The sequence below is a fragment of the Rhincodon typus genome, chromosome 12 (genome assembly GCF_021869965.1).
Source record: "Rhincodon typus isolate 14 chromosome 12, sRhiTyp1.1, whole genome shotgun sequence".
Lineage (NCBI taxonomy): Eukaryota > Metazoa > Chordata > Chondrichthyes > Orectolobiformes > Rhincodontidae > Rhincodon > Rhincodon typus.
Genome location: NC_063343.1, coordinates 19574941 through 19591685, shown reverse-complemented (window position 1 = coordinate 19591685; position 16745 = coordinate 19574941). Strand labels below are relative to the sequence as shown.

Here is a 16745-nt window from a genome sequence, read left to right as displayed (position 1 = left end):
AAACGGCGCTCAAGAACAGGCAGGAAGCAAAATGGCGGCTGCGGGTGTTGGCGTTGCTGCTGCCGCCGCCGCCGCCGCCGCCGCCGCCTTGAAACTCCTAGCAGGTTCCGAAGTTAGGGTAACGGTGGATCACGTCGTGGACGACGCATTGGTAGTGTCCCTGCGTTTCGAAGAGAAGCTTTTCTCAGGGGTTTTAATGGATATTTCCAGAAGGTACGGGAAAATAAAACACAAAATAACGGGTAGAAAGAGAGAGAAAAGAAACCTCCCTTCCCAGAGGCAGGAGAGGCCTGGAGTTGCACCTGGAGAGTGGATGGTGGGGCAGGTGAAGGTGAAGCGCCCACCTAAGGGCCTAGAGCAGCAGGCGATAGCGGTCTGCACCTTATCTCCGCGCTCTGCTGCATCTGGAGCTCTTGTGGTCGCTGCGTTGCTAGAGGACGTGCAGAGGGAGAGAGGGGGGTTTGTGGGGGCACTGCCCTGCCCTGCCCAGCCCAGGCTCCAGCAACTCCCGCAGCATAGTCACCCACCCCGCCCAAATTCAATGCATCATCAGTCTTCACCCCCCCCAACTTTTTTCCAAAAAAGATAGAAATGCAGAGAAAGAGAGTATGAACCTCCTCCCCCGATGCCTTTTTTTAATTTTGTTTGGATTTACTTATTCAATTTAGGGGTTATCTGCATCTCTCGAAAGGTTAATAACGTGGTTTTGCAAATGAGACAAGTTCGATCTGCAGATTTTAAGGAATGAGTTGAAGTACCTGTAACTCTTTTCTGCAATGATTTTTAAATTCGCATTAAATCGCTCTAAAATGAATTTTGAGTCACTGGTAATGTTTGAGTGGCAGGAAGAAAGTGCTGCACCTCGACATTAGGCAGGGTTTGTGTGTATACTTTGAAACAGTGTGATGCAGTCTCATTCATGTTAGAAGTTAGCCAGGCTACTAAATACATCTTTTTGGTTATACTTAACAATGTGTGTCTCTGAACACAAACTTTGACTCTACTCTTCTGTAACAAAAATACAAATTGAGCCCCTTATTATTCATTCAGGTCAAGCTCTCATGTGTCTCAAGGCTTTTTCTGGCCTCCAGATTTGCTTTCAAAGTCAACCTTTCTGTGTGTCGTTTTCTCCCCCCAACCCCAACCTGGTGAGAGCCCAAAATGCCACCCAACATAGTAATATGTGCTGTTCTTGGATCAAGAGTTGGGAAAGTCTTCTGGTAGGTGGGGCAGCTTAAACCTCCTATGCACTGTTGAAACCAGCCTATTACCAGAGAACAAAATAAATTTAGGTTCCCTGCTACATTTCTTACAGTATAATTTGTTTGTATTTTTTCATGTGGGATGGTAAGTTTTTGGGTGTAATATCACTACTTTGGGATATTTTCTGCGCATTACAATAAAAGGTTGAATGATGGGAGGTGGTGGCATAGTGGTAACAGCACTAGTAATCCAGAACTCCAGGTTATAATGTTCTGAAGGCATGGGTTTGAATTCCATCATGGCAGATGGTGAAATCTGAATTCAATTAAAAAGTATATCTGGAATTGTAAAATATGCTAGTCTATTAACCACTTAAAAATGCAGATGCTGGAAATCTGAAGCAAAAAAACCACTGGAGAAACTCAGCAGGTATGGTATCATCTGTGGGGAGAAAATAGTTAACATCTTTAGTCTCAGTTCTGAAGAGGCTTGCTGGACGCAAAATGTTAACTCTCTGCACATGCTACCAGATCTGCTGAGTTTTTTTTAAGCAATTTATGTTTATAACTTCTGTCATAAAAAGTCCATTACTGATGGCCTTCAGGGAAGGAAATCTACTTTCCTTGCTTGATTTGGCCTGCATATGATTCTAGACACATAGCAATATAGTCTCTCAACTGTCTTTTCAGCAATTAGGGATGGGCAATAAATGCTGGCCTAACCAGCCACGCACACATCTTGTGAATGAATTTTTGAAAATGTGCTGGGGAATTAAATGTTTTGTTTCAAACCGCTATTGTCAATCTTTACTACTGTTAGATTAGTTTTTCTTTAGTTAGCCAGAAACTAAGGCTCCAACATCAAGAGCAGCCACCCACTTCCATCAATGTGCCATATGCCATTTCGCATTACAGCCATCCTGTGTCCTTGGAATGATTCGTTTAAAATTAAGCTCTAAGAAATCTAGATTCAGACTAGGAATTCTACACTGAGTAATTCTCCCTGACTCCTCAACACCTGTCAACTATCTTGCAAGGCACAAATAGGAATGTGATGGAATACTCTTCACTTACCTGGATTAATGCAGCTCCATTAACACCCTAAGCTCGACACCATCAGGACAAAAAGTGCTTGACTGGCAACACATCCACCACTGATGCATGGTAGCAGCAGTATGTAACACTTATAAAATGCACTACAAAAATTCTAAAGTCTGCTTTAGAATGTGCCTTCCAATTTCACTACCACTACGATCCATGAGGACAAGGCAACAGATACATGTGAACACCATTACCTACATGTTCTCAAAGCCTCTCACCATCCTAATTTAAAATTTTATTGCAATTCCTTCACTGTCACAAGAGAGGGCATTCCAAGATTTCAACAACACTAGTGGTGTACCTACCCAAATGGACTGCAGTGGTTCGGAGAGGAAGGTTGCTAGCACTTTCACAAGGATAATTATGGTTTAGCAATAAGGCTGGCTCAGCCCTCGAAGTCTTCATCCTCAAATGAATTTAAGAAAAACTGCTCATTCATTTAGCATAATCCATTGTCTTCAGCTTTTCTAGTCAGTCTCAGCTGCTGTAAAATAAAGAACCAACTTCCCTCTCAAGTACATTTTTAATTTTTAACAATTTAAAATAAATGTTGAAAGGAGGATTCTTTAAAGTAGCTATTTGCTCCAGTTACTGAAACTTTATATGAATTCTATTTAAAACTTATTTTTGTCACAGTTTAGAATTGGTTTTACTGGCCATTTCACCCCTATCATTGCCAGGAATGGTATTTTGGGAGCAGAACCAACAAGCAATTGAGAGCCAGACTGCAGTGACTAGTGCTACAGTAACCTAAAAATAAATATAACATTGAGAAATGCAAATGGCTACAGGTAAGCTTTTTAAGCATTTGTCCAGTCAAGCCTAATTTGCATTTGTGTACTATACAAAATTTCATTATGTAGAAACATCCTGTTTGTTAACAAATCTGGGCCAGTCCATCCTAAAGCACTACTGTCTACTGTCACATTATTGACTTTCATAATAGTGATGATGGAAGCAAACAATTGGAATAAAATTCTCGAGGGAAGTTGAACCAAATTATAGGCCTTTTTCCAAATAGGTTTCTTTCCCCCGAAATGTTTGGGTATCATTTGAACAGGTGTAGATGACATCTGTTTCATCATTAATGTTTTATTTCATTACTGCATCTTCTGTAATGAAGACTTGATCTTTCCAACATTAGGCAATGTTTCGTACCCCATGTTATAGTACTCAGCTGTTTTTTGAATGCTTCGTATTAGAGACTTCTACCCCTCTGCTGATATAACATGCCCATTTATAGCTGGTGTTTCACCAGCATTAGGATGAAAGCCATGGGCTAAAGCTGGCTTCCATTTTGCTGTGGTCACTGCCATTTATTTTGCTAGAAAAGTAAAAGGTTGAAACATGTGATTTTTGGAAGAACATCAAAGATGAAATTTTTATCTATTCTAGAAACGGATGTAATGAGAATTGATGCATTTTTTGGCTTATTTCCTTCTGAAAAAGTGAGTAAAATACTAAGATTGTAGGGCAAGTATATATTTGACGTCATTGATCCAAAAATATGCTAAATGTTAACTATAATATTGTATCATTTGCAGAATCATCTACAAACTGCTTTGATTCAGTGGACTAGCAAACATTCACTTTTTCCTCCACCCCTATTTGCAGAATCATCCCCTATTTGCTAGTCCACAAAGTAGTTTTCAGTTCCATTAATCTGATTTGTGACTTAGGAAACCTGCTTAATTGCAATTGTATACAGTTTTCTCACTGTTGAAATTGCAACTTTTTTAAAATAGATGCAAGTGTGAAAGAAAGATGAAGTGAAAGTACTGTTTGTGATTAGTCCAGAAAAATCATAAGTGAATTAAAAGGCTAAACTAGAGTAGGAATGAGTTGTCCTTGATTTCTCCTGTTCGTCAGCATACAGAATAATTCATATAATGTATAATATGAAAAGAATCATTGTTACTTGACTTTGAACTATTAACACAAAAAGTTAGTTCTTCAGCATAGTTCTGGAATAAATGCTATCAGAAATATTCTAAGAAATTTAGGTTTGATCACACTGGCCAGTGATGAGCTATCCAGCATTAAAACTCTGGTATTATAGCCTCAAGGTGGAACAATCTAATGTAGTTTAAATTAATCCCATCCTCTGATCATAGGCTGGTATATACCTTTAACTTATCATTGCCAAGATATGAAAATCAGGAGTTGGATTTTTTAAGTTTTCACCTGGGAGAGGTGGTGTGAGGCTAAGTATGACATTTTGATGGGCAAGAGGGGGCAGGGATTCAAGAAAAGAAAAAGTCTGTTCTCAGCTCTGCCACCACAGTGGACACTTTCATCTTTTATTAATTGTTTGATTTTTATGATGGAGAGTCCAGAATTCCTTACGCTTGACATCAGAGCGTGAATAAACAATTTAGCAGGTAGTTATTTTTGAACAAAGCACCATTTATAAGAATGTGTACTGAGGCCAGTTGGTTCCTTGATGTTCTGAATTAACCTCCAATTGCAAGTTATAATTAATGTACAAATAAAATTGAATTAGGGAGATCATATTTAAAAATCATTGGATGAGATAATTATTGATTAACATTCTCCCAGCACTTTACTGTTTATTGCAGCATCTCCATTTTGGACTTTAATTGCTAGTTCAGAAATGAAAGCTTATTTAAATCGGAAATTTTAAAGCATTGTAAATTATAGAAAACTTGACACTGCAATTCTGCCAAATCACACTTGTTAAACAAAAAAGATAGCTTAACAGGTAAGCAAACAGAAAGGTCATTTACTGTAATGTTTAACAAATTTGCACACATCTCTTTTCTGGATGTCGCTGTCAATGGGATTGAACTTCATTCTGCTAGACATCTTCTACGTTTTGATTGGTGTAAGACCTTGAACTAGAATAAAGTTTTCCTTTTGAAAGCCATATTCTTGAACTGTATCAGTTTATAAAGAGATGTAACTGGATATTTTTGCATGTTTATAATCCTATATTTGCCTGGCAGAAGAGGAGCAAGTCCAATTCAGTTATGTATCAAAGTTAGTCCCTTCTGACTTTTCTTAGAAAGTGTAGCTCTAGACTCTTTTTTGTGTGGTATGTTAAAAGTTCAATGTCACTTGTGTTGCACTACAGTCTGCGAAGTGGTATTTTTAGCTTTCTCATTGAGCTGAGTGAATCACTGAAGAATACAAAAAGTATGTGTTGCTTGGAGATGAATGCCTTTAATTGTGGTAGTAAAGTTGGAGCAAAATGTGAAAACCTGATTATAGGACTGAATCCATTTGTGCTATACCTTCTCAGGTTTGGGCCCTATGGAATTCCTGTGACTGTGCTTCCAAAAAGGGACTACAAGGATAAAACTGACTTAGTGCAACTTCAGTGTGAACCATTCCAGCAACAGATCCAACAAAGTTCAAAATCTGCAGGTACTTGTGAAGCAGCATCTTTGGTACCCTCTGCACACCCTAGTGTGGTTGAAAGCCTGTGGACTGCCAAACCTGCACCGTTATTTTATGAAGGAGCACCTTACCCTCCTCCACTGTTTATTAGACACACGTATAACCAGTCCATACCTCAACCTCCTCCGAGAAGGATTAAACGACCTAAAAAGAAAATGTTCAGAGAGGAGTCTACTTCCATAATGAATTCTATTAAACTCCGACCAAGACAAGTTCTATGTGATCGATGCAAAAATAGTATTTCTGCAGATAAAAAAGAGTTGAGAAGGGGTGGCAACACAAATGACACTTCTCGAAATGAGGACAAGAAACGAAAAAATGACAGTGCACCTGCTATGTCTAAGAGACTAAAAACAGATCACAAACTGGAAGCAAAAACGCAGTATGATGGTCAGAAGAGAAATACAGTCATTAAAATTTCAAATCTAACTACAAGCAAGGGCAAAGTAGTCAAGATTTCTTCTCAAGTACATAGTTCTAAAGTGCAGTTGAATCCCAAAAAAGTGCTACAGAACAAGAATGTAGATCACTCAAAAGCCAGGGAAGTACTAAAAATGGCCAAAGAGAAAGTTCAGAAGAAACAGCAGGAAGTTTCATCTTCTGGTGGTACCATTCCAAAAGTTCACTTTACACGGCGCTTTCAAACGACCAACTCCGGCTCTCTCCCTCCACGGATTCGCTTAAAGCCACAAAGGTACAGAAATGAAGAAAATGACTCTGTTTACAAGGCTAAACTTGATAGACTACGCAGCTGTAAGACAGCGTCTAAAGCGCCGCCTCGCTGTACCTCTTCGCGCTCAGCAGGTGAGCAGCCTTCTGAAAAAGATAGTCCCACAAAAGGGTTGGAACAGTCCACTGATGAGAATAAAGACACCAGGGAAATAAAATGGCCTTGTGAGCAAGATGAAAAGCAATTGGGGAAAAGGGGCAGAGGAGGCAATATAACTGTTTATATGACCTACAGTCAAAATAAATCCGACTCTTCTGCCTTTTCAGTTTGTAGTAGTGATAGCGCAGATGATATAAAATCCTCCAACTCAGAATGTAGTTCTACTGAAACATTTGACTTTCCTCCAGGCAGCATGCATGTACCTTGCTCCTCCTCCTCAAAAGAAGACAAGCTCACTAATTCCTTGAAAGTGAAAGTCTTTACCAAAAATGTCTCTAAATGTGTGACTCCAGATGGCAAGACCATATGTGTAGGGGACATTGTTTGGGCCAAGATTTACGGCTTCCCCTGGTGGCCTGCCCGCATACTTACTATAACTGTGAGCCGGAAAGATAATGGCTTTTTAGTAAGACAGGAGGCCAGAATTTCATGGTTTGGGTCCCCAACAACATCTTTCCTGGCTCTTTCACAAGTCTCCCCGTTTTTAGAAAACTTCCAGTCACGGTTTAACAAGAAGAGAAAGGGCCTTTACCGCAAGGCCATCACAGAGGCAGCCAAGGCTGCAAAGCAGCTGACACCTGAGGTGCGGGCCCTGCTGACACAGTTTGAAACATGAAAACATCAAAGAAGGTAGGCAAGTCAAGTGGCTGGGGTTCCACTAAAATGATGCCCAAATTTAAATATGTATAACTAACTGTAAAACATCAAATTAGGCTCAATGGTATAATGAATGCAATTCAAAGTTAGTTTTAAAATGAGGATGGCTACTGGCTATTATAACACTGAGGGGGTATAAATCTACTCACTTTATCAATTTTCAGCATTAAAGGCAAGAATTTGGTGGACAAATAAACCAATCTTAAATCCAAGAAAGACCCTAATTTCTTTAGGCCCAGTTGCCTTAAACATTTCACAAGTTGGACACGTAGGAGCTGAAACCTGGAAGGACTGTGTGCTGGCTGTTTTATTATGGAGTTCCTGTCCTTTTGAATAGAATGCTCAAGATGAAATTTTTGTACTCCTAGACCCAACAGGGAAAAGCATTTAAAAATTGGCTCCAAAACAGTCAACACATCGAGACAGCCCTTGTAGTTGTTACTTTATCACTTCTAAAAAGCTTCTTTTTGAAATTCTTTCTTGTGCTAAGGATCAAAATGAGCCATGGAATTGATTGATTGATTGGTGCAGATGTACTTTGGGCAACTCTCAAGTGCTGTTATTTGAAGTATGGTCATGTTAAAACTGAAGCAAGCTTATTTGTTCATTGATAATTGTCTCCATAATATACTGTATGGATGCTTTACTGTGATTTTCCTGGTTATGCTTTTTAAAAAAAAATCTTTAAAACTGATGTCTAAATCGGTGATTCAAGCTGGGTAGTTTGAAACGAACTATTGTCAAAACGTGGGTTAGCTGACACCAACTGTAGACCATCTATTTTGGATGTGCTGTTGAAAATGTTACTGCAATGAAAGTTTGAATTCATTTATCCAATTGCTGGATTTAAAGGATTAGAACTTTTTTTAAAAAAACTGCAATGGTTGTTACAAAATTAAGCCATCAAATCAGGAACGAACCTCCTATAAAACCAAATTATCACTGATGCTTGTAATGCTTAGCACATCAGGTAGCATCTGTGGGTTGGGCTAGGATGGATGAAAAGGGCCCTTGTGGCACTGTGGGTGTGTCCCTACTTTGGGCCAGAAGATCTGCCTTCAAGTCCCACCTGCTCCAGAGTTGTCATTAATATCTCTGAACAGGTTGATTAAAAATATCTATGGCTGCAATGTTATTAACCTGAAACATTACATATGACGTACCTGACCTGCGAAGTGTTTTTAGTCCATCTTCCTATTTAAGTGATAAGATGGGGAAATGTACAAGCTATCATTACATGAGCAACATCAATGAAAACAGTTTATCTTTTGCTGGAAAGGAAAGGAAAAGAAAATGTTGCCCATGTTTTTTGTCTTGCACTCAACAGGAAAAATGCATTATTTGAAGTTACCAATATTCACAATGACTTACACAACAGGAGAAAAGGTTGCTGATTGGCTGAGTTATTACCATTGAGAAAGCAACATGGATCTGCATAAGCTTTCCAAACTCCTGGGTAGTTACTAAAAGATGTAAGGTTTGAACATAGCAATTTTATTTGTAGAAAGCTGGTCTACCTTGCTTCTTGGTAGTGCTACATTCCTAAATATCTAATTGATAATGTAGCTGTTAGCACACTGTTCAGCAAGTGCTACCCAATTGCAGAATCACTAACCCATTGTTTTGGATTTTGTTAGCTTGGGCTTGCCTATTTTTTTGAAGGAAGATCTGTTAGATTTGAACAGATTATTGGGATGAATTGCCTTATGCACCTAACATGTCACTGGCACTGAAATTAATACATTGCTAAATTGTGTAACTGGCATCCAGTTGGTGGAAAATACCACCTGCCTTACAGCTTGATAATAACAAGAACACCATTTAACCTGAAGTTCAAATTTTTGCAATATCTTTTCACAGTAATGACAGAAACCTGGCTTCTTTCAGGTCCATTTTCAAGTTTCTGATAATAGTGATCTGTTCATAATAGTTGCTACTCCCGTAGAATGCTGTGCAACGGTTTACAAATTGAGCAAATGGCTAGGGCCTCATTTACAAAATTTCATCTAAAGCTCAAGTTTTAGCAAATGAAGCTGCTGACTCCCAGCATGCATAGTGATTGGTAAAGGTAGGTTCCTGTCTAGTAGACAGTAATAGAAAACATGGTAGGTTTAGCAACAAGCATGTTGAGGAAAGGGATAGCTCAGCTTATCTTCGTAGGTAATAACTCATACACTTGCATGAGTTTTCTGCAAAACAAAGCAGTATGTACAAATCTTAAACCTTCTATTGTACTACCAAGAGCATGGGGACCTTATAATTCCTGCCACCCTTTTACTCCTGTTCATAAGTTAATAATTTGAAATTTGACATTTGTCTTAATGAGTGCAAAATTCAAATTCTGTAATGACTCTGGAACATTGCTACTCAATTAATTGCCATGTTTGCCTTTATCATTGACTGCATTTCGAAAGTACCTGATTATTGGTTGTAAAAGGGCATTGTGATATTCTGTAGTCTTAAAAGACACAGTACATAAATGAAAGCTATCTTCATTTCCAAATAACGTTGGTTCAAGTAGCAAAACCTCTGGACACTAACAAAGAGAGAAGTGCTGAATGGAAAGAATGCAGAATCTTTGTTTATGACAGTGGTAACTTTACAGCATCACAGATAACAACAATGAAAATATCGTCATTGCAACAGTTACCCAAATCCATTCTTGTGAAAAGAATAGAGTGAATTCCTGCTGCTGTCTGTGAACATAAGACACAAGCAGTCAATGTTACTACTAGCAAATTAAGCTCTTCAATATTCAGAAGCCTACTGATCAGGTCACAGCTAACTTTAGAAAGGCCATTTATTTGCAAATTTTTAGCCATCCTGCAGCATCATTCACGTGTTGACCTATATAAGATAGTAGTAGGTTCCCTTCCTTCACGGAAAACCAGAATTAGCTAAGTTCCTTTTTTAAAACAATGTAAATAAAACTCTCCGCTACTGGAGCGTATCATAGTACTAATGTTATTGGGGACTTTTTTCAAAACTGGGAGTGTGATGACAATTTTGCATGCCATCCAGGGGCTTCTGACAAAAATTCAGCTAAGTTCATAGTTGCTGGATTGAGTCAAGCAAAATCCTTTCATGCAGGACGTTTGGTCAGCAGATCAAGATTGCTGAGTGGAGTTGAAGACCAGAATTGTGCCATCCAGTCCCCTTGCTGCTTGAGTTTATATTGCATTTTATTTTGTTATGCTTTAAACATGCAAACTCAGCTTGGAAGTGTGTACAGTACTGGACCAGCCTCTCAGTTACAATGTAGAGTAACATTTTTCTCAATGTTTCCTCTGTAAAATTTTGCCAATTCAATGATTAAACTTTATAAATCTCAAATGTGCAGAGCAATAACCATCTTTCTGAATATTTCTGTTCAAATTATTACTTTCAAAGTGTCAACATTACCACATAAACAGTTATGTTATTGTGCATTTTAAGATTTTTGAATTCTAAACTAAATTTCAATTGGTTAGGGGTTAAGTTCTTTAATCTGCCTACTTAAGCTTTATTCCCCTCGAGTTAGATGATGGTTGAGCTGATAGTGAGCCTGTTCTATATGCCACAGTTCCACATGCAGCCTGGAAATTGGGCCAGGTTACAGAAAGGAGAGAACATGTAGACTAATGCCAACATTGAGGTGAAGTACTAAATTTTCTTAAAGTTTGTGTTGTAGGTTGTGATGCGCTACATCAGTGGTTACATTTAAAAATGCTCACTATGAAGTGTGAAGGAATTTGGCTTTAATTCTTTGACATGCCCCTTTACTAGTCTGGAAAAGAAAATGGCTGCAGTAAGATAATCCTTAATGCTGTTTGTTTTGCTAACTTTTCATAAATATACTGTGCTGAATTAAAATGGAAATTATCAGAGTGCTGCATCACCATCATTCAGAAAGTTTTAAAAAAATCAGTTTGCTTTGGCAAGACAATGCATTGCTGTTGAAGGGAATGTTATGAGTTACTTCTACGGATTCATTGATAATATATCTACCCTTCTGATTTGAATATATTGCATTTGTAGTGTATGAAAAATAATTCTAAATCTGTTGAAGTTCTAGTCTAGGTGAGAGAAATAAACCTGCATATTTTAGCACTATCATACTTTTTTAAAATGAAAATTACAGAAGCTATCAAATCAGTGTTACAAAGCAATGTTTGTAAGCCTAAAGAGTTCCACATTATAAAGGCCTGCACAATAATAATGAAATATTTTACAAGTCAGGAATCCTTTGTCTGAAAACCTCAGGACCACTGGTTTTTGGATATAATGGGCCCTTTGGGATGTTGGGAGATGACTTCACTTGGTCTGAACAGTCCTAGAAGTGAAGGTATTTTCAGCCCTGAAGAGCCCGATATGCTGAGTTCAGGCCTTTCAGGCAAAGAAAAAACCTTTGCTTGGCCTGAATGAACCTAGAAGTGAAGCTTTTTCCAAAACTCTGAACTCAGCATGTCTACAAGTCTGTTCAGGCCTGCTTTCAAAAAGACCTTCAGTTTTTGTCTTTTTGGTTTTCAGACAAGGTTAGAAATCACACAACACCATGTTGTCGTCCAACAGGTTTACTTGAAAACCTTTGGACTATAACCTGGTATTATGTGATTTCTCCCCTTCCCATGCCAGTTGAACACTGGCACCTCTGTATCATGGTTTTCAGACATGCAGATAAAGGATACCAACGTGTAAATAAAGCAAACTGTTTGAAATATAGGGAATGTTCAAATAATGCTGGGGGAAGAAGTAGGCCAACACACAATCTGGACACTGAATTTTTAAAAACCAAAAAGAACTGCGGATGCCGATAATCTTTACTCGAGTCTTCACGTAACAATGGTAATGCAGGAATGAGTATGACGTTTACAGGCAGTTCCTGCCTTCTGAACAGTGACCATCAGGTTAAACTCACGACTAGTCATTCTTCTCTAATGGAGCAGCCCTATGGTCCTTTGATACTGTAATAACTTTAAAATGAATTATAAAATTCAGTTGGCAAAACTTAAAATTCGACACCCACACCACCACCTAAACTCCATCTGAAATACTGTATTTAGTGTCCCTCTGGTTTCTTGTTTCTGCTGTGGGTGGCATGATGGCTCAGTGGTTAGCACTGCTGCCTCACAGCACCAGGGACCCAGGTTCAATTCCAGCGTTGGGCGACTGTCTGTGTGGGTTTCCTCTGGGTGCTCAGGTTTTCTCCCATAGTCCAAAAGATGTGTAGGCTGGGTGGATTGGCCATGCTAAAATTACCCATAGTGTTCAGGATCATGTAGATTAGGCGGATGGGTCTGGGTGGGATGCTCGAGAGTTGGTGTGGACTTGGGCCGAAGGACCTGTTTCCACACTCGGGATTCTATAATCATCTTATTTATTTAGCAAATTACTTGGTCTCAGGTACTGTACTATATGTATAATGCATGATTTAACATTATTTAACAATACAAATTTTGAATGTCACACTGTTTTAACATTCTACTACAGTTTCTATGGTACTTCAGAATTTCAAGATGTAATGATGCACCTTTTTACCATAAGAATATACATTCGTATGCACTCAGGCCTCAGGAGGTAAGTATATCAGGAAGAGCAGAAAGGCTCTTAGATGAGGAATCATTCAGCCAGCCCTATACAAACATGAACTTTCAAGTTTGACCTATACCGTCCATGGATAGGTATGCACATTGGAGTTGAGAGACTGAGATAAATGGAAGGCACTCAAACAAGTAGCACAACCCTGATTAACAATATATCGGAATAAGTCATTACCTTCAATTGCTTGTATTAATGATGTTGCATGTTGGCAAATCACTGATTTTTTTTCCTGGAACTTGTAATGGAATTACACAAAAACACATCTAGAGGATTATGTCATTTGTATACGTGCTCAACTGAAAATTGGACAGTCATTCTTGCCAAGTTAGTATTTTCTATACTAGGGAACAGATGGTCAGTTTTTTTTAAACCAATCTTTCTTTTTGTCAACATTATATCCTCCATTTGTAGAGAATGTTTTAATTAATATCATTCCATGGTGTAATTTAGAATACTTACCAGGCATGGCACTTGATTTCTATTTCTGAAATACCACCTAGTACTTGGCACTTATTGTTCAACGGTTGTTTTCTTTTGTCCATTAGATCCTGTATTTTGGGGCGGGGTTGGAGAAAGAGAAAAAAAATTACTCTTTGGGGGGCAACTTCTCACTTGGTTAGCAGTTTATGCTAGTTATACTTTATTTTCAACTTGCAGATGTGATTCGTAACCCAACAAATTTGACAGCTATATACAATTTCTTAAAGTGCTATCAACCTTCTGGTTATGGTTGAATAACTTGAAGATACATTTGTCCATGTTTTCCCACTCAAATCTGAAGAATTGTAATTCTGAGTTTTAGTGCATGTTTTTTCTGTGCTCCGGTGTAGACATTATTGAATTCTTTGCCAACTATTCCTCTCTTTAAGGAGGATGTCTACCTTTTCCCAATTAAAGTCATATCATCGAGAAAATCAACAATAGGTTATGAGCTAGAAAAGGTCTCAAATCGCATTTCACTAGTATGCACACATTATCAAGAGGTGACATCCATTTCAAACAAAATCACAATAATTGATCTGTACTTAAATGGGGCGTCTTGAATAGATTGGACCAGCAGTTATCATTTTGGCATGTAATATTCCTGTTGTGATTTAATGGAATTATATATGTATTGTTTGACTCTGTTTGTTTTCCCTTTTTAGCCCGTCGACACTAAAGGTTCTGGCTGCTGTTTCTTAAGATGTCCACTACACTGCCATTTGTTGGGCTGCAACGTTCAGACACCCAATATGTCATCTTGTCCAGAGTTTGTGGGGAGGGTTGCTGGAGAGGAAAAAAAATTTTGACTGAGTAGTCATAACTGAAATAAACATGACACTTGTACCTATTGTACATTGCTTTCTCACATGGAAAATGGAAGATATTTTTTAAAAAAGATTTTGCAATTCTTAATGCATGTTGAGATTTTTCTGACATAAGTATATATGACCCACTTGAAATGGCGAATTCTTTCTTAGAAATTCTTTTCATGTGATGTGCCCTGTTTAAAATGTGGTCACTGGATGAGTCCACAGTTAACTGAACCCAGACATTTCTTACAAGTACTGTAGTCCTTTTTTTTTTATTTTTTATATAAATCCTGAGAGTTGGATTTTAATTATGAATTCAGTTTTAGAAATTGAACCATTTGTCAGGGATTTTTTTTACATGTAGTACTGTATTTGCTCTCCACTGGTTTTGCTTAGTTGCTTAATATTTAAGCTATGGTCCACATTTTAGTTTTGTCTTCATATCAAAAGGAGCCCATTGTCAATTATTTTGTGGACTTGAATACCTTTTTAATTATGTGATTTCAGCTTTAAGGTTTGCATAAAATTGAATGTTTTAAGAATGTGGTGTAAAACAATATTCAAAAGATTAAAATTTAGATTGTATTATGATTGATGTTGGGTCTTTTATGGGGAACTATTAAGAAAACAGATGAATGAGATTCACGTGGCCCAGAGTATGCTCCAAGAGATATTTCTTGATCTTGCCTGCAGTTGGTAGTGCTGAGATCAACTACCTTTTACTTTTTTTTTTAAATTGAGCAGAGACTCCTCTAGGTATAAAAACACAATGTTACTCTAAAATCTGTTTGGGTTTCTAATGATTTAAGTTACAGTACTGATGAGCAGAACCAGTAGAAAGTTTCATTCATATTTCATTAATTATAATTCTCATCAAGATTTTCATGGTTCAGTAACTAAGTACTACTATCCATTATCACCATATACCCCTCACCTCTTCTTTTGCTCCAAAACAAATCTTTTGGGAACCTGTTGGAAAGGATTCAGACGAGTGCCTTAGTTTCACAACAACCTAGACCATAAGGTCATGTGGGGATTTCAGAAAGTGCCAAAGTAGGGCAGGCCTCATCACTGAAGAGCACGAGCATACATTCAAAGTACCAATTTCACTGGATGTCTAAGAGATAATGACTACAGCTTTCTTTGGAGGTAGTTACAAACTTGTACGCACATCTGCAGCCCCATTATTTGAAAGAACCCATATCAAATGCCCTCAAAATAACTACAGCCCCAAATTTCTCTGCCAGTGACATGTTTCAAATTCCCAAACTATGTCGATGTACGTATAGTTGATAAACGGCCTGTTCAGAAGGGCCATTAATCAGATTCTCAGCAGATTTTGATGGCCAAGCAACTGGGGCAAGTTTGTCTTTGGGGCTACAGGTACAGGTTGCAATCAACTGAATCACAGTATCCACTCCTTTAACATTCATGTTACTGTTATCTATGACCACCAGAAAAGAATTATGCAAAACGTGCTTATTTCCCATAGATCTTTTAAGGAACTCTCTCAGTTACCACAACTAATTTGGGGAGATAGAGGGCTTGGTGACATGGTGCAATGATAACAATCTCTCTCTCAATGTCAGCAAAACTAAAGAACTGATCATTGATTTCAGAAAGAGGAACAGAACAATGCCCCCATTAACGTCAATGGAACTGAGGGTGGGGAGTGTCAAGTTCCTCGGAGTGAAGATAACCAACATGTCCTGGACTTCACGTGGAGATGTGACATTCAAAAAGGCACAACAACGCCTCTTCTTCCTCAAGTGGCTCAGGAAATTTGGCACGTCTGTAAGGACCGTCACCAGCTTCTGCAGATACACCACTGAAAGCATACTATCCGAGTGCATAACAGCCTGATTTGGCAACTGCTCTGCCCAGGACCGTAAGAAACTACAGAAGGTGGTGTGCACAGCCCTGACCATCATGGAAGCTAACCTTCCATCCATGGACTCCATTTACATGGCTTGCTGCTGCAGAAAGGTTGCCAACATCAAAGACCCATTGCACACCGGAAATGATCTGCAACCTGATCCATCAGGCAGATGATACAGGAGCAGCTTCTTCCCAGCTGTTATTAGACTGATGAATGGACTCTCTAGCCCCAAATAATGCTCATCTTGGTAACATTGATCCTGCCTAGTGCACACCCTGTGCAATGTAATCTGTATGCCTCTAAGTCTTTTTGATTTTAACATCCTTGCTTACTATGATCTGACTGTGCTGCTCGTAAACAAAGCTTTTCACTGTACTTTGGTACACGTGACAATAAATCAATAATTTGAATCCCACACCCAAGTTCATGTTTGCATTGTATGGGATGAGGGCAATCACCACAGTCTTGAAGAAACATTACAATAATTTTTAATCAAACTGTTCAGACATGCTATGACAGACTTGAACCTTGGCATCAAGAGCCCCCTTAGAAAGTCGTACACTGCTGAACAAGGTCAATTATAAAAGAGTACACCATCGGATTGTTCAAAATATATTTCTGATGCCTTCAGAGATAGAAGGAACTGCTGATGCTGGAGACTCTGAGATAACAAGGTGTAGATCTGGATGAACACAGCAGGCCAAGCAGCATCAGAGGAGCAGGAA

General features: G+C 38.5%; 1 protein-coding gene across 1 annotated transcript; it reads left to right on the top strand.

Annotated features, from left to right (window-relative positions):
- The first annotated feature begins 31 nt into the window (after window positions 1-31).
- Window positions 32-16437, top strand: pwwp2a (PWWP domain containing 2A). The gene is made up of 3 exons (XM_048604054.1): window positions 32-213; window positions 5566-7242; window positions 15761-16437. Exons 1-2 carry the CDS (start codon window positions 32-34, stop codon window positions 7226-7228), a joined length of 1845 nt encoding a protein of 614 aa, XP_048460011.1. The 3' UTR covers window positions 7229-7242; window positions 15761-16437.
- The last annotated feature ends 308 nt before the right edge of the window (window positions 16438-16745 follow it).